Below are 18,593 nucleotides of genomic sequence, written 5' to 3'. Positions count from 1 at the left end.
GTGTGAGCCAGATGAAAGTATGAAGTGTGGGCCGGCACTGAGCCATCATTCTCTATCCGTGGGATAATTACTCTCTTTTCATCCAAGTCTTTTCATCCCGTTTCAGGAAAATAATCAACAGAAATGTAACCCACCATGTGATTAATACGATTTGAACAATGACGTCTACGTGTGTGGCTGAAAGTAGGATATCACAAGTAGGTAATCACGTCAAACTCGCTTCAAAGGATCGGATAAAAATATTGGTTTTTTTAAGAGCTTATTGGGTATGAAATCTGTCCATAATTAACTCACATATCAGCATTTGCAATCCAAAAAGTGCTGAAAGATAACCTGAGTACAGACTTTGCTTTTTTCTTTATGAAAACTGATATTACTGAAAAAATAGAAAGATTAATTATTGTGTGATTTATTTTTGAAAATAACTGAATTGTTTTTGAATTGCAAGTATATGTGTATTTTTCTCTCATGAGTTTATCTAAGGGCGGCACGGTGGTGTAGTGGTTAGCGCTGTCACCTCACAGCAGGAAGGTCCAGGTTCGAGCCCCGTGGCCGGCGAGGGCCTTTCTGTGCGGAGTTTGCATGTTCTCCCCGTGTCCGCATGGGTTTCCTCCGGGTGCTCCGGTTTCCCCCACAGTTCAAAGACATGCAGGTTAGGTTAACTGGTGACTCTAAATTGACCGTAGGTGTGAGTGTGAATGGTTGTCTGTGTCTATGTGTCAGCCCTGTGATGACCTGGCGACTTGTCCAGGGTGTACCCCGCCTTTCGCCCGTAGTCAGCTGGGATAGGCTCCAGCTTGCCTGCGACCCTGTAGAAGGATAAAGCAGCTAGAGATAATGAGATGAATGAATGAGATGAGTTTATCTAACTCTGATCTCCAAGCTAGTCTTATCTTTCAAACCTTGTAGCTCAACACAAAAACAGCTAAATCAGCTAATCATGCATAGCAATAATAATAATAATAAAACCTGAGAAAAGAATTCAGTTTGTTCTGAAAACGTTACTGAAAATTCAGAAGACAAAAAAAATCAAATTCCTCTGTGTGTGTGTGTGTGTGTGTGTATAGGCAGCATGGTGGTGTAGTGGTTAGCACTGTCACCTCACAGCAAGAAAGTCCTATCCCAGTGGCCAGCGAGGGCCTTTCTGTGCGGAGTTTGCATGTTCTCCCCGTGTCCGCGTGGGTTTCCTCCGGGTGCTCCGGTTTCCCCCACGGTCCAAAGACATGCAGGTTAGGTTAACTGGTGGCTCTAAATTGACCGTAGCTGTGAATGTGAGTGTGAATGGTTGTCTGTGTCTATGTGTCAGCCCTGCGATAACCTGGCGACTTGTCCAGGGTGTACCCCGCCTCTCGCCCATAGTCAGTTGGGATAGGCTCCAGCTTGCTTGCGACTCTGTAGAACAGGATAAGCGGCTACAGATATATAGTTTTACTTTCTTGATCTTTCTTTTATTTTTTTTTCACTAGCTAGCAATGATCGACTTGCTAGCCTTGTCTTTAAACACACGTTAAAACCTCATAGCTTCTCGCAGATAGGGAAAAAAAATAAACTGAATCATATTCAACCCTCATCATTGCTTAAATGTGAGTTAGATAATCATTCAGTATTTTCTCAGAATGTTGTGAAATTGGATGCACCCAATGCGCACACTTTAAAAGACACAAATAGCTCTTCTCTTATCTTCTTTGTTAAATTGTTAGATTATATAAATACATTATTTTCATTCAGTCGAATTAGTTGTGAATTTTTCTTTTTGTTCTTTTTTTTTTTTAGTTTTATTTTACTAGTATCTGCAAGCTAGTGTTAACTCCAGGCTAAAATCTTGAATCTGCATATCTAATAAATAAACCTTACTTTTTAAAGCTAATCTCAGCTTTCTTGTTAAAATAACTTGAATACTTTATTATAAATTAAACACAGCTTTCTTTAATGTTCCACGAGCTGTATATTATTAAAAGTTTTCGTCAGCTAGCGAGGTGTGATCTCTCAGCTAGCTTAAAAGTCCATGTGTTATCCATATTTTCAGGTCTAAAGCTTAGAAACTAAAAAAGTATTGTGTTGAACTCTGGTTTCATTAACTTCCAAAATGTATTTCTCTTCAGTATTTGCACTTTTTATTTATTTATTTTTTATAAAGTTAGCTTTGGAGACATGAGGGTTTTTTTTTCTTGCAATAGTGACAATTTACTCTGAACATGACATTAAATATCCATATCCAACCATCTGTTCATAAGGAATTCAGTGTTTACACACCTGATGAAGATCTCAGACAGATTGGAAAACTGTCAGTGGCAGGTTTCCAGTCTGTAATGGCAGAAAAAAATACCATACTGGTGTTCTGACAGCGATAATTGCTTTTTTTTTTAATGAACTATGTGTGTGGTTTTTGAAAAAAAGAAAGAAAGATGAGAGATGTAAATAAAAGCTCTTCAATTTCACCAGAAACACTAACAACAGACAACAAACACTATCCTATAAACATGGGTCTTCTTGTGAAGTTCTTAAATTCAAAATGGCACCCCAAGTCCGGATCTGGCCCTCACTATAAAACTGGTGATGCTCAGGTTTCTTGGTTCAGTAGTGTTTTAACATGCAGAAAGGTTTTGACAAAAGTGACAGAGTTTTAAAATTGGTGCACTTGGTGCTTTGATTGCTGCTCGGTGATTGATTTATTATCATGTCTTTATGAAAAGTCGATTATTGGATGGAATCTGATCTGTTTTAAGGTCACTGTTGGTTGGATAATTATGAATAATTATGAACAGAATGATCAATTACTTCCTCCTACTACAGTACAAAATGGCAGAGGTGGACAGTAACGAAGTACATTTACTTGAGTACTGTACTTAAGTACACTTTTTGAGTATCTGTACTTTACTTGAGTATTATTTTTGTTGGAACCTTATGACTTTAACTTCACTACATTTGAAAGACAAATATAGTACTTTTCACTCCACTACATTTCTATCAAGGTCTCCGTTACTCGTTACTATGAAGCAGCTTTGAAAGTGGATGCTTTTTCTTTTCTTTTCTAAAACATGATTTATTTTTGCACAGATGACACCGAAACAGCTTATACTAGAGTCACGTCACGTCCATAGATTGTGAATCAAGTTCAGTGATTTCTCAGCAGCATTATTTAACATGATCAGTTGATGGCAGAATGGAAGGAGATGTTTTTTTCTGGAGAATGCATACACTCATGGCTTTACCTAGAACCCATGTTTCAGTTTTCTGAAAGGAATAAAGATTTGTTTCGTTTTAAATGTTTGCTTTGTTTGCCAAAAATGAACCACATCACAGCCTACAAAAACTCGCCATCCAACCTGTGGAAGCATATTGAGGTCTGTAAATGTTTTATTCCAAGAGAAAGCTTGCAATGAAGTTGTCTGTGCTTTTAGAGCTAGCGATAATGTCGCAGTAGCTATGCAGTCTGATTAGTCAAATGACTTTCTATTGATTTTCCTGCCAAGTTCCTTGTCCACAGCTAATGTTAACACACAGCTAGTTAACTTGGACATTGTTAGTTAGCATGTAAAAATGGAGTTACGCTAATATGAATAACGTTTACTTATCTGAAGTCCTTTCAGAAATATGTTTTAGCATAATCTTGCCAAATAAACAGAATGTAGAAATCTTTCTTTTCTAGTAACGTTAGATACCCAATATTTTTTCGAGTTTGAAAAGAGTTTGCTAGCATGTCAGGTGGAGCTTCACTGACTAGCTAGCTTAACGTTAAACCACCATGATTCCACAGCATGTGTTCATTTTGTGAATTCACATTTCTGTCTTTGGTAACGGCTTTAGGTTTTGTAAGCGTTGTGGCAATAATACAATGATGCATTCACAGAAAATGTACTTTTAATACTTAATTATTTTTAAAAGCAAGTACTTCAGTACTTTAAGTAAAAATTTGACTGTACAACTTTCACTTGTATCCGAGTAACATTTAATCAGTGGGATCTGTACTTTGACTTAAGTAATGAAGTTGGGTACTTTTTGTCCACCTCTGCAAAAATGGAGCAGGGACTTAATCAACATGAGCTTATGATCCACACGTACTGGGAATTCCTCGTTCATGGGGAATAATTGCAATCCCCAGTCCCAATCATGATTGGGGCTCAGCGGATTACCTGCGCTTCTGTATACCTGTGTAGGGTATACACACGCTGGTCCGGCCATTGTGCTGTGCATGCAGCCCCAGATATCTAAAGGCATCACAGACCTGCTATTGCTCCATCTTGCGTGGCTGAATGCCACTTGTCCCTCTAAGAAGTTGGACACCAGCCTCTGGAACAGCCTGCACACAATAAAGCAATAGTGGATTGTGCTGGCCCACTGATGCTCTCTCCTTCCTATCAGCATGGTTATCAGGTCCCAGAGACTGTGCATGTGAATGCCCACCAGTAGGAACACATCTGGTTGGCCTTCATATTCGCTGACAAAAGAGAGCCCTTTGATTGTATGGCTACCAGCTGATACCAGGTTTGCATGTTGGCCATTGGCTTGCAAAGAGCTCATCCACCCTTCGACAGGTTTTGTTTTCAATCCTGCTGGGTGACATGCCACCCTCTTCCCCAGTATACATATATGCTGAATACCCATCCATGTGGCAGGTGGTACTGAGTTACATGTTACCAGTAGCAAATTCCTCCAGGACTTCGACCTGACAATAACCTACTACAATATTTGCGCAATAAAGGGTTTCGTTATTGTTTAGCAAATAAAGGAAGTTGGGATATCAGTGGACAGTAGATTGTAAAACCATTGACTTTGTTCTGGTTTTAACACTAATCCTTAATGTATTAGCTTCAACATTTGATTGTTGTTTGTAGCAGAACCATTAATAGTTCCTTATAGGTAACAAAGTAAAGCGTTTCAAGATCAGAGAGTATGATAGAAGAACCGAAGAACCATTAAGGAACCCTGTTTGCTTTTTTTTTGAAGAAAAAAAACAACAATGAAACAAAGATGAAAAATGTTCATGAATGACCTTTTTGTCCAATATAAGATGGACTGAGGTGAAAGATAAAGTTTGTTGGTATTTACTGCTCCCATGTTAACACTATGACATACAAATTTTTATCTGTTTCTAGTTATGTGAAAAGTCGATGAAACATGGTCCTATAAACAGCTGTTTCCTCACAGGAACACTTTCCCATGGTGGAAAACTTAAACAGCTTTACCACTGACTGTAACAAATCACTGACACTGGACTCCTTCCATTAATGTTATATAAACTTCACCATATTAATGAATGAACAAATTAATTAATTCATGAATTTAATCTTTCTATGTATTAGAACGTATTCTATGTATTATAAACCTGCACTACTGTCTGAGCTGCTGTTATGGAAAATTAATCAGCACTGCCCTGACCAATCAAAATCCAGAATTGAGATGTGTTGTGGTGTAATACTCCAATCTGCAAAGGAGAGATGTTTTTTCGCCACTATTTACATCTTTGCATACATGATTTAACGTTACGAAAATTTGACATTGTGAAAGCCAACGCTCATCGCGATAAGTTGCATCTCTTTCATTTTGTCTTGAGGGTATGCAAACTTTTGCACTCGCTGTACCCATCTAGCTTCATGCGGCTGTCTAATGAACAGTAATGAAATAAATAGCATTTTAGATTCAATGAGCTGGAGGAAATGAGTTCCAAACATCGAATCAGGGCTTTATGACGTATCATATGCTTAATACCATAAAAGCATACTTCTTTCAAGTGAAAAAAATAACATTTTTAACCATCAGCAGCCTGCAGACACTCAGGGAAGAAAATCTAATTTTTACAACCAGGAAAGAGGCTATTATGCACCATAAGATTTAATCAGGGAGAAATATAAGTTGCGGAAAAGGTGCTCTGTTCTTATTTGCAGTTTCTGTGCATCTGCTAAGTGCCACTTTGAGAGAAGACGTATAGCCATGACAGGTCTGAAGTGTACACTGAGATATCAGCCCAAACTGTTAACCCTGAGGTTCGTTCCTCCATGTTTTGGCTGCCTGTCCAATGTCTTTAATTCCCGATCCTACCTGAGGCAAGCAGCAACCACGGAGTCTCCGCCATGAAATGCTCTTTCAGCATGATGGAAATGACATACATGACTGAAAAGGTCAGCAAACATCGCAGGACGAGAGAGGACGAAAAGGGAGACAGCAAACGGACAGCTCTCATTCAGTAATAATGAGAAGCACATTTGCTAACTGTCATGCTGCATTTCAATCATATGATGATGTTGATCCCATAGCTTATACCACATCACTTTTCTTTCAGATCTTATACAGACTTATCTTTTCTGGAAGGAGTCACCGTGTCAGTTATTTGTAACATTTCATTCATTTTCCACCACAGAAAATTCTTCAGGTCAAAGACACTACACTGTTGGTTGTTGTTGTTGTTGTTTTTTCAGTCACATGTCAGACTAATTAACCTTAAAGGACAGAAAAAAAAGAAAAGTCAGTGAAAGAAATATAGTGTAATTTGTTTCACAGATGTTCAACAACATTAAATGTAACTATAGATGGATAGAAAATGACAGTGTATCATTTTTAATGAATAAAATGTGTAGTCTGATGTGGTACAAGAGGAATAAAACACTTCAGAACATGCTGTTCTCGAAAAATAATCATTTTCAAGATAGTAATAGTGACTCTGCTTCATCACAACACCTGTTGTTGATTATTTTCCCAGAACAGCTCCTTCTAACCTCATGCCTGGTTTTACCTGTTATGAGGTATGGGATGAGTTAGTTTCTTACATTTTAATTTCTAACATTTGGAGTTGTATATTTTGTAGATAAAATGTAGGAGGTTAGGGATGCCCTTTTTCATCACTGAGGCCAATGTGATAATTGTCTCGATGCTTTAGCAATGATCTGATATATTAACCAGAACGTCAAGGATGTAGTCGCTCATCTGGTCTGCCATCAAAACAACTACGACTACCGAAACATCAAACAGAACTGAAATGTGACGATGTGAGAGAGGACCAACCTCCACGACAACCTGTTTACAACAGGGAAATCAACAAAGGACTAAATGTTGTTCCACAAGGGAAGATCTACACAAAATATTGATCAGAACTGAATTTGCATGATAAATGAGAGAGGAGATACAATTCTAGTCTGAAGAAAATTTGTTAAGTTGACCCAATTCCTAATTTATTAGCAAAAAAAAAAAAAAAATTGACAATACAATGACCAAGTTTTGTGCAGAAGGTCTATTTCTTTCAAATAAAACAGTCAGAACTGAAATCCATTGAGAACTGAGGGAGGAGACACGATTTAACTGAAAATAAACAAAGTTGGAAACAAGTTGTTTCCAACAATAAAATCAACAAATGACCAAGTTTTGTTCCCCGAGGAGAGATCTACCCAAAACATTGATCAAAACTGAAATCGGGTGAGAATTGCGAGAGGAGATAGAATTCTAGTAAAAAGTCCCAAAATTTGTGAAGTTGACCTACCGTAATTAGCAGTTTGTTAGCAAAAATTTGACAATACAATGACCAAGTGTTGTGAAGAATGATGAGTTCTTTCAAATCAAACAATCAGAACTGATATCCATTGAGAACTGAGGGAGGAGATATGATTTAACTGAAAATAAACAAATAGTTTACAACAGGAAAATCAACAAACAAATGATAAAGTTTTCTTCGTCAAGGGAAGATCTACCCAAAACATCAATCAGAACTAGAATCGGATGAGAGAGGAGATACAATTCTATTGAGAGACCTGGAAAATCCGTTAATTTGGCCTAATTACTAGCTCGTTTATTAGCCAAAAATTTGACAAAACAATGACCAAGGTTTGTGCGGAGTGATGAGTTCTTTCAAGCAAAGACAATCGGAATGGAAATCCATGGAGAATTGACGGAGGAGATACGATTTAACTGAATTGTGGATGACAGATGGACGACGGATGCTATACCATGGCAACAGCTCATCAGCCTTATGGCCAGATGAACTAAAGATATGGTATGAGTCACCTCTGTTGCGATACAGTGTGAATCAATATGATTAGATTCAATGCAGTGAGACTCAACGTGATACAGTGATATGAAAAAGAATGCAATTTAACACAGTACCTCTTCCTCCTCCATGTGACTCGAGGAGGGACTTTTATTTTGAAATCCCATTGGTGCTATGGCAAGAAAACCACAGGGACTTGTTTTTTGAAATCACTTTGGAGCCACACCTTCAACTCCTGCGAGACCGAGTGTGAGCCAGTGACAGCAGTGGAGATGAGAAAAGATTTAGAGAAGAGAAATCAATCTAAATATAAAATTATTGGTCACATTTCTAAAGAATAAAATGTATAAGGCCTCTGTGAATAATTATATATTAATAAATCAGATTTAATCAACGCAAAGATCTTGAAAAGTGAAATGATGCATCCTGATTTCATCCCAAATTCTTTTGAAATCAGCTCTGAAATGAGTGAATCTTACCATCCCTATGAGAGTTAGAGGGGGGCACAAACTTTTGCACTCCACTATATTTGGCAGCTTATGAGGATTTTTTTTTTTTGTGTAGAATGAGTCAGGAAAGAATGAAAGAAATATATTCAGCAAAACATTGGCCAGCCTTCTCATTAGTTTGGTTTCAATTTGTACGGCCAGATAGTCCCAGTCATTGCCTTCATCAAGGGCCCTGTCTCAATTTCAGACTCAACATGAGGGTTGAAAAGGGCTGACTTCTGAAACCTCCAGACTCTCCAAAAAGCCTGAAATAAATCCTGTCTGGAATTGACTCAACACCATTTTCCAAAGGCAGTTTAACAAATCTCGCTTTTTTTTTTTTTTTTGCACCTCTAAAAATGTCTCCGCTTGCCCACACATCGTACATTTCTTTTTTTTTCCCCAAAAAACAAGCAATTATCACATTCAATGGAAATCAGGTAAAAGGAAGGCAAAAAGGTTTAAAAGTGTTTTCTCACCATATGGTTAAGGATCCAATAAGGTGCAGTTTCACATAATTTAAAACCATTATGTGTCGAGAAACACGTACTGGATGACTGTTTAATTACAGGGTTGTGTGTTTGTGAAATGATTTAACCATGAAAAAAAAAAATGTTCAAAGTGTTCCTGAGGGCATCTCAATGTACAGCTGATGAAGAGAGATGAATTACAGGAAGAAGTCATGACCACTTCATGTTATTCGCTATTTGATTGATTTATCAGTGAAAGAAAGCACTAAAAACACACTCGCTGGCCACTTTATTAGGTACACCCATACACCTGTTGTTTTATGCAGATACAAATCAAGAGCTTCAGTTAATGTTCACAATGTTCAAACATTAGAACGGGAAAAATTGTGATCTCAAAGTGTGACTTTCTTTCACTGTGGCACGGGTGTTGGTTTGAGCCAGATGGGCTGGTTTGAGTATTTCAGAAGCTGCTGATCTCCTGGGGTTTTCACACACAACAGTCTCTAGAGTTTACACAGAATGGTGCAAAAAACATAGAGTTGAGTGAGTGACAGTTCTGTGGGTGGAAACAAACGCCTTGTTGATGAGAGAGCTCAGATGAAAATGGCCAGATTCGTTCAAGCTTTTTTGCCAGGAAGGATATAGTAACTCACATAATCACTCTTTACAACCGTGGTGAGCAGAAAAGCATCTCAGCATGCAACAGCAGAAGAACACATTGGGTTCCACTCCTCCAGCCAAGAACAGGAATCAGTGGCCTTTGTTGTGAATTGTTGAACTATATCACACCATTTAATTCATATAGAATATGAATGAAGTATTAAATAAAACAATGCTGGCATGCTGTCAGAGAGAAATAATCAATAGCGAGGGAGTGATGAAATGGACTTACTGTTACCTCAAAGTTAATTATTTTTCTACATCATTTCCTGCATGCACTGAACTGTTTTATTCTACTTATGCCACAGCATTTTTTTTATTTGTGAAAGAATAATACACTGTACGTTTTTTATCCTTTGATATAAGATGTAGCTTGTAGAGCTGTCTCTTTGGAATGCCTTTAAGGGTTTATTATTAACTGTCAATAAAAGCAGAAATTCCAGTCACAAATTCATGATGGCACCCGACATATATATATATATATATATATATATATATATATATATATATATATATGGTGGTGGTGGTGGTGGACTGAGTCGTCGCAGATGACGAATCTCATTCTCCTGGTCATTTAGTGATGATGGCTGAGGAGTCCAATGCGTGAAGCGCGCATGCGTTGGCAGTCATCACAGATGAAGTGTGTGTGTGTGTATATATATATATATATATATATATATATATATATATATATATATATAGGTGGCACGGTGGTGTAGTGGTTAGCGCTGTCGCCTCACAGCAAGAAGGTCCTGGGTTCGAGCCCCGTGGCCGGCGAGGGCCTTTCTGTGCGGAGTTTGCATGTTCTCCCCGTGTCCGCGTGGGTTTCCTCTGGGTGCTCCGGTTTCCCCCACAGTCCAAAGACATGCAGGTTAGGTTAACTGGTGACTCTAAATTGACCGTAGGTGTGAGTGTGAATGGTTGTCTGTGTCTATGTGTCAGCCCTGTGATGACCTGGCGACTTGTCCTGGGTGTACCCCACCTTTCGCCCGTAGTCAGCTGGGATAGGCTCCAGCTTGCCTGCGACCCTGTAGAAGGCTAGAGATAATGAGATGAGATGATATATATATATATATATATATATACGGGGAGAAGCCGAGGGAGGAGGCTGCTGGACTCGCTCTTAGAGAATGACCCTGTTCACTCCTGTTCATTTTACTAAATACAGCTTTGAAGAAGCAAGAGATGATTTTCTACATCTCAGATGATCTAAAGGACCAGTGTAGATTATATTGATTGCATTAATAACAACACTCACTGGGGCGTAATTCTGTAGCTGCACAATTCTGTTGCTTTTCTTCTTCTTCTTCTTTTTTTTTGTAGAAACGTCATTTCTATCAAGCCAGATAAAACCCAAGCTTTGTATTGACAGCTGTGAGCTCTGGTGGTGCACCTGTATAGATTTACTGCAAAACACTGTTTTGTGTTTGTATTGGTGCTGCCAAGTTTTTGAACAAAAAAGCATCCTTAAATTTCTTAAATTCTGCCATTACCCTTTTGTAAAGGAAACACCTCAGGAGGCTTGCACATACAAATCAGCCCCAGCTGGAATAAAATCAAAAGTTAAAGTGACAGTTAAACTTGTCAAGACAGAGTAAAGTAAGAGGGATGGAAAGGGAAAAGTTGGGGCTCACAATTGCCACTTTAGCGTTGGAGACTTGTCACAAAGTTCAATTCCTGGTGATGCCAACGCTATCTGTTTCCAGGATTTCAAGGCAATGGTCCTGCTTTCTGCATGTTAACTGTTAGCTTTTTGGTTTTTTAGGTTGGCACACCCCATAATTCTAGAAACACCGAGCCGTTCTGACCTTCTTAAAGCATGGCTAGGTGCTCAAAAGACCACAGAGTCTTCAACAAGTACACTGTTACTGACACAATGATCGCTAGTTGGTGCTCCTTCCACAAAGCAAATAGTCTGGTTATAAGATCAACTTGTGTTTGGCCAATTTCGGATTCATTTCCGTGGTGATAGTCAGTCATTGTTTCATTAGAACGTTTATTGTCCAACCCTTCATTCCAAGCATTTCAGTTCCAAACTTGTCAGTCTCCCTGAAAGTATTGCTTCCACCATGTAATAACCCCACCTGAGGATATCAAGTGCTACAATTGCAAAATTCTCTAAATGCCTGAAAACTGATTAAAAAATTAGCATGGTGTACTGATATTTCTTGGAATTCTTTCTTAAGAGCCAACTTAAGGGTGAAGGTTAGGTCCTCACCTTTCTTTTACCTCTCATTTTTTTCATTTCCACTCATTAAAATACATGTCAATCAATTTTGTTGAAATGAGGTTGACTTTAACTTGACTCTGACTCTCCGGGTTTGGACTTTAAACTTGACTCAAGTTTTACATCTCAGAATTTGACTCCAAGGTTTAGGACTCGACTCAGGCCATGTCCTAAATGGTACTTCAAGCCCTGCAGTCTTCCTTGAGGTCTACACTTTGGTGCAGACAACCACTGCTCTGTCTGATTCAATGTGGACATCACTGAAGGGTGTCAACATGGTATTCATGACTTTCTTTTTGAAATGGACTTCAAGGCCAGACGTGCACCTTTTGGGACAGGATATTACAATCTTTGGCTTGGGACTTTCATCTCAACCCAGACTTTACAGCTTGCAGTTTTGGTCTTGACTTGGACACTATGGTTCAGGACTCTGGACTCAACTCAGATTCTTTGGCAAGAGACTCTAAACTCAACTTAGACTGTACAGCTGTTGACTTTGGACTCAATTCATTTGGACTCTACATTTTCAACAGTACGGCTTGGTACTCTGGACTTGGGTCCAATTCTACAGCTCAGAACTCTGAACTCAACTGAACTTGACTTTCTGTTTAGAATCTTTGGACTCAACTCCATCTCTACAGCTTGGGACACTGGACTAGATTCTGCACTCTGTCTCTATGGCTCAAGACTTGATTCAGACTCTGCAGCTCAAGAGTCAGAACTTGACTCGGATCTTACAGCCCAAGAACTTGACCTGAACTTGACTTGTATTCCTTGGCTGGGAACTCTGGACTCAATCCTGACTCTACAGCTCAGACTCTAAAAGACTCAATTTTATTTAGCAGGAAATTAGCACTAGCATGGTAGGTGCTAGGTTTAAGTGCAATGCTAAGTTGATCTGTAAATTATGAAAGAAAAAGACAACAATTGGATTTCAATCAGTCGAACCAGAAATGCTGTGGGCAGCAAATCATTAAAATTTGAATAGAATCTGTTGTTCTTTTGGTTGCTTCTTTAAAACTCTTACAACATGTTGCATATTTAATACAATTAAACTTTTAAGTACACATTAGTAAGCTTCTCATGTCAAGTGTTGTGTATCATCGTTGCATCCATGGGAGTGTTATTACACCCAGTGATATGGTGGGAGCAGTGGAGCAGCCTGTTGACTGAGTTTAAAGCCTGAGGTCTTCTGCCCTCTCTTACACAGCATGCATAATTAGAGAGTAATAATAACTCTGAATTCATTTGCCTCTGTACTCCCTGTACTTCCTGTTTCCTCTGGCTACAGCACTCTGTAGTGTTGTCTAACCTCCCACCTTGTGTGCGACCTCTCCACGGCGAGGTATTTTGCGTGTCAGCAGGCGGCTGATGGGATCAAGGCCAGCCTCAAGCCTACCACACTTACCCAGATATGATGTGACAAGTATTTATTACAGTCCGTACTGACACCTTCTTCCATTGCTTTTTCAATTCCCACCTGCCATGCTATAGTGAACATGTTTCTTGAAGCACGCTCTGAACGTTTTCCCATTATCCTAGGAAGGCGAGGCAAGGAAAGGATCGGAAATGCTTGCTAGATCCTGAAAGAAGTTATTTTGCTTTCAAATAAACAAAAGAGCGTTTCGCTCAGACATTAAAGCCACCTCAACTGAGCCATTGTTCAAACTCGATCTGTGCAGTGCCTTTGCAGTTCCTCGGAGTCAGAACGGTTAACTTTGTCTGCTCTGCTTGCGAGTCGTTGGCCTAGTTTACATGATAAGGCTTCACAATGTCAAAGCATACCCTCTATATCAGAAAGAAAGTAAGACATCTTTCTATTTTTTAATCATATTGTGAATAATGCATCATCTGATCTTTCCTCCGATTGCACTCTGAGCTAAAAGACTGATGTGAAATGTTGCTGACAGTTTCTTCCCCCATTTTCTCCCCAATTTAGTCCCCTGCCAGTTCTCACCCACTACCAATCAGGGAGCGTGAAGGTTAACAGATGCTTCCTTTGAGGCATGTGAAGCCACAGATTCATATTTGCAATCTCTTGATGCTTTTCTCACCATGAAAACACCATGAGAATCCATTTCCCCTCAAATTTCTATACTCGTCAAGCAGTTTTTTAGGCTCTTGATGTTTTCAAAACTTGCTCAAGGATGGGTGAGGTTCAATTTATGTCAAATTCATAATTGCCTCCAAAGCCAAGCTTGGGACATAATCTTCAAAAATATAATGCTGTGCTAAATTTTCAGCATTTTCAAAAGACTAAAAGTATGTTGTACTTTTGCCTTTAATGGTGCAATATAATAATAGCACCCCACTGGCTTTCTGAGAAAAGCCTTTCCCTTAGAGTCAAAATCTCCAACCTTTTATTTTTCCTTTCCAGCTTATCATCAGTTCTATCTTCACACACAAGAAGCTTTGCAAATCCCAACATCAGTCATTTACACTCGTTAGTTTCTTCACAGGTTATTTCCAATACAGCATGCTGAGAGCTGACACTTTTTTTACTCCTCACTTTTCTGGAAATTCCTGTAAATATAGAGCAGCGGATTGGGTTGTATTTTTATGGGCACCAAATGCTTTTGTCAAAACCTTGATCTACTTGTTTACTTCTCTGGCGCTTGTACTTATTTCATGCTCTTCTGTCTCTTGACCTTCCGAATACTGTAACCACTGTGTTCATGGGTAGCATAATTAGCATGATAAATAGTTATTTTTAAATTAATTGGAAATGAAAATGAGTTATTTATACATATATTTATATCTATATTCATCTATTTTATTTTAGATATTTGAATGCCTTCAAAAAGATAATTAGGCATAAAAAGAAAGAAAAGAAGGAAGGCATTGATAAAATGTTGTAGTAATGTGTAACTAGAATTTAAAAAGGGATGAAGAGTAAAAATAAGTATTTTTGTGTAAATATAAAGTTGTCTTATGATTATTGGTAGAATTGGATGTGTTGTTTGAGTTTAACTTTAGTTTATTAATCTCGATAATTTACAAATTATGTCAATTAATTGTTCACGAAATGTAGCACTAAGATAAATTAAAATGAATCCAGTTAAAGTTGGTCAACTTTGATGTTTTTAATCATTCATAATAAATTTTTCCTAAAAAAAAGAAAAAAGAAAGAAAGAAGGAAATAAAGGAAATGAACTTAAAACTGTGCAGTTGTATAGTTCAGGCTTCTACCATTTAACCCTTGACCTTTCAGATTGTAACCAATGAAATGTCTCTTTAAACTTTAAAGGCAGCATTGATAACGAACGACTGGCGATCGCTAGGCAGCGAATCCCATATCGACTCGGTCGAGTAGTTGACGAATGGCTACTCGACAAAGGTAAAAACCCCTGATTAAAACTTAACCAGTAATTTGAACTACTTTAAAGTAATATTTTTTTAGCACAACTAAACGAATAAATTAAATGTGCAGTTAAACAGACACTAATAACGAAAGTTTAAAAGTAGATAAATGTAGTTTTAAGTTAATATAATGTATTGAAGTGATTTATAAGGGTTTTATATTTATATATTTTATAGCCTTACATATGTTTTCTGTTAATTACAGGTTAAAGGGACTGTAATGTAAATCTAATTAGTTTATAAACATATATGTAAATTATAATTAATCCAAATATTGTAATTTTTTAAACACTTGTATTAAAGTATATGATAATAAAGCTTAAATTAACGTTCATTTCTTTGTCATTTAGTTTTTGTACTCTGCTATGAACGTTATGTTTTGTTATGTTGTTATTTATACACATATGTACTGATTTAATATGTTTATGATATTAAACTGATCTCTATGCTAAATAGATTGAAATTAATTGGCATCAGAAGTCCCTTTAACGAATATGTTAAATGTACGCAAGGAATAAAGTAAAAGATAAAACTGCGAGAAATGACGTTGAAGTGCATGCTTGTGTTGTGTTGTTTGTTCGTTTGTTTGTTTGTGACTAAATGTTTGGGAAGAAAAACAAACCTCCCACACTGAAAATGTGCCATTTTTGTTCTGTTATCAAACTATTCATCTGTTTAGTTCGTTGTTTTTTTTCTTTTTATTCAATAAAACCAGACTTATTGTCTTGATCTGTTTTTTCTCCACATTATTGTGATCGATTCACGCTTGTGTGCTGTGAGACACACTAAGTTTTTGCTAAAAGGCCGTCTCCGGTTTGACATCAGATCTCTTATGTCGCTGTGTAGAATTTTTTTGTACGGTGCTCAGCTTTAAACTGAACATCTTGTCTCTGAATGTTAATTGGCTGACAAAGCGGAAACATCTGTTTTCAACGCCGCTACGACATTAGCCAACAAAAAAATCTCTTTAACCACATATGGAGAGTTCATATGGAGAGAGCACTTTTGACGATGCCTTCATTAATTCTGACAAACAATTTGAGAGGGAGCATTTCGTAAGAGACACACTGAGAGAAGTCTTCAGCGTCCTTTTAGCAAAAAAAAAAGTGCTTTTTTTTAAGTTTACTTTTATTGCTACAGTATTTTCTCATTAAGTGGAATCTTTCTATAGCTTTCATTTCATTTCACGGGCACCCTCATCGTCATAACGGCAGATAAATTACAAGCCGCTCCCGCTGGCGATAGGTAATTTATCCTCCTCGTTACCCGCTGGCCAAATAATCCGTCTTTTTTTCCCAGGCGTGATTATTCCACAACATTCTTCCCTACCATTTTTAAAAAAATTATTTATATCTAAAATGTATGTTGTACTGAGCGTGGGCGCTCCCGGAGCAGTGCCATCCATTGGAGCTGTATTGTTTGTTTCCCTCCCTCAGGTCGGCAGCTCACCATTTTTAACAGCCAGACTACAATCCAGATCGGAGGCTGGGAGCGAGACAGGAGTCGCTCCTTCCAAGGCCAGATGTCAGGCCTCTACTACAACGGACTCAAAGTGTTCAACATGGCCGTCGAGGGCAACCCAAACGTTCGCATTGAGGGCAGCGTGAGGCTGGTGGGTGAAGCGCCTTCTTCTTCTTCCTCCTCATCGTCGTCCTCCTCCTCTTCTTCCTCCTCAATCACGCCTCAGTCCAACGCCTCCACCTCGATCATGGAGACCACAACGACCACCAGCAGCACCACCACAGCCTCCAGCCGCCGAGTCAAGCAGACCACGCCCAGAGAGACGCAGCAGGTCAGGCGCTATCTTTTTATTAATATGTTGGGCTTGTATGAGCTTGTGCTTTACGCATCTGTCCTGTAAAATTGCGCTGTTTATTGGTTAAATATTTGACCGTTTCTTGGTATATTCTGGATGCTTTTGTTTGATTTGCACCACCAACATCCATCTGATAAGCCTGAGGATACATATGTCACGTGAAAGTGTGTGTGTGAGACAGAGACTTTGTGTGTGTTTCGGGAAGCTTTGTTTGTTTCAGTTTGAATTAGCTGAGTTTTGACTATCCATCCATCCATTATGTGTAGTCACTTATCCTGTTCTACAGGGTCGCAGGCAAGCTGAAGCCTATCCCAGCTGACTACGGGCGAAAGGCGGGGTACACCCTGGACAAGTCGCCAGGTCATCGCAGGGCTGACACAGAGACAACCATTCACACTCTCATTCACACCTACGGTCAATTTAGAGTCACCAGTTAACCTAACCTGCATGTCTTTGGACTGTGGGGGAAACCGGAGCACCCGGAGGAAACCCACGCTGACACGGGGAGAACATGCAAACTCCACACAGAAAGGCCCTCGCCGGCCACGGGGCTCGAACCCAGGACCTTCTTGCTGTGAGGCAACAGCACTAACCACTACACCGCCGTGCCACCCTGAGTTTTGACTAAATCTTTGATTTTAGTATAATTTTAAGTGAATTTTCAAAAATTAGGAAAAATGTGGGGTTACAACATCTGAGTCAATTCACTTTTCCTTTTTTATTTTTTTTTTAAATAATAATTTTATCCTATATTTCTAATATTCCACCTTCAAGCTGATATTTTTCCAGGTGACATTTTGATGTTATCAAAATGTGACATGAGGATGTACAGAATCAGGTTTCTGTCCAAGGCATTTTTTTAAAGTATGAAATAAAAAGTAAATAAATAAACAAATCTACAAATATTCAGCTTGCATTTTGCTGATTAGTGATTGTTTTGCTTCCATTTTTCCTATTTCACAGCCAGTTTTTTTTTATATATATATATATATATAGATTCATAAATTTGTTTCGATTTGAATTCGCTAAGTTTTGGAAAAAAAAAATATTTGATTTCAGTATAATTTCAAGTGAATTTCCAAAAAAAGGTAAAAACATATTTGCTTTTTTTCTCTCTCAAAAATGAGGAAAAAATATGGGGTTACAACACCTGAGTCATGTCAAGGAACTTTTCCTTTTTTCCTTTTTTTAATATTCATTGCATTTTATCCCATACTTCTAATATTCAAGCTGATATTTTTCCAGGTGATATTTTCATGTTATCACAAAGTGACATGATGATTAGTACAGGATTAGATTTGTGTCCAAGGCAATTTTTTAAAAGTATGAAATCGAAAATGAACAAACAAGCAAATCTACAAATATTCTGCTTGCATTTCACTGATTAGTGATTGCTTTTTCTTCCAATTTTGCTTATTCGTTGCCATTTTTTCTTTACTTATTCTTAGGTTTCTGTTTTAGCTTAATTTCTGACACTTGTTACCAAGAGTGGATGGGATTTTCAGAAATTTAGCTTCATTGAGGTTCTCGACGTCCTGAGCTCGATGAGTGACAGGTGAAAAGTCCTGGGAGGAAAATGTCCAACATGTTTCATAGT

The 18,593-nt window shown here is 38.2% G+C and overlaps 1 protein-coding gene across 13 annotated transcripts in view; it reads left to right on the top strand.

Annotated features, from left to right (window-relative positions):
• LOC132883485 (neurexin-1a-like) overlaps nt 1-18,593 on the top strand; it is a 602,912-nt gene that overhangs the window by 472,207 nt on the left and 112,112 nt on the right. For 7 of the 13 annotated variants that reach the window (XM_060917165.1, XM_060917166.1, XM_060917164.1 and 4 more), the window contains 2 exons: nt 15,068-15,157; nt 16,617-16,972. In XM_060917165.1, coding sequence (XP_060773148.1) covers nt 15,068-15,157; nt 16,617-16,972 — 446 coding nt within the window. The remainder of the gene's footprint in view (nt 1-15,067; nt 15,158-16,616; nt 16,973-18,593) is intronic. The other 6 variants (XM_060917172.1, XM_060917171.1, XM_060917169.1 and 3 more) reach the window with 1 other exon arrangement.

This window comes from Neoarius graeffei, chromosome 3, assembly GCF_027579695.1.
Source record: "Neoarius graeffei isolate fNeoGra1 chromosome 3, fNeoGra1.pri, whole genome shotgun sequence".
NCBI classification, from domain to species: domain Eukaryota; kingdom Metazoa; phylum Chordata; class Actinopteri; order Siluriformes; family Ariidae; genus Neoarius; species Neoarius graeffei.
Note: the sequence above shows the minus strand (reverse complement) of the source record. Positions and strands in the feature narration are given on the sequence as shown.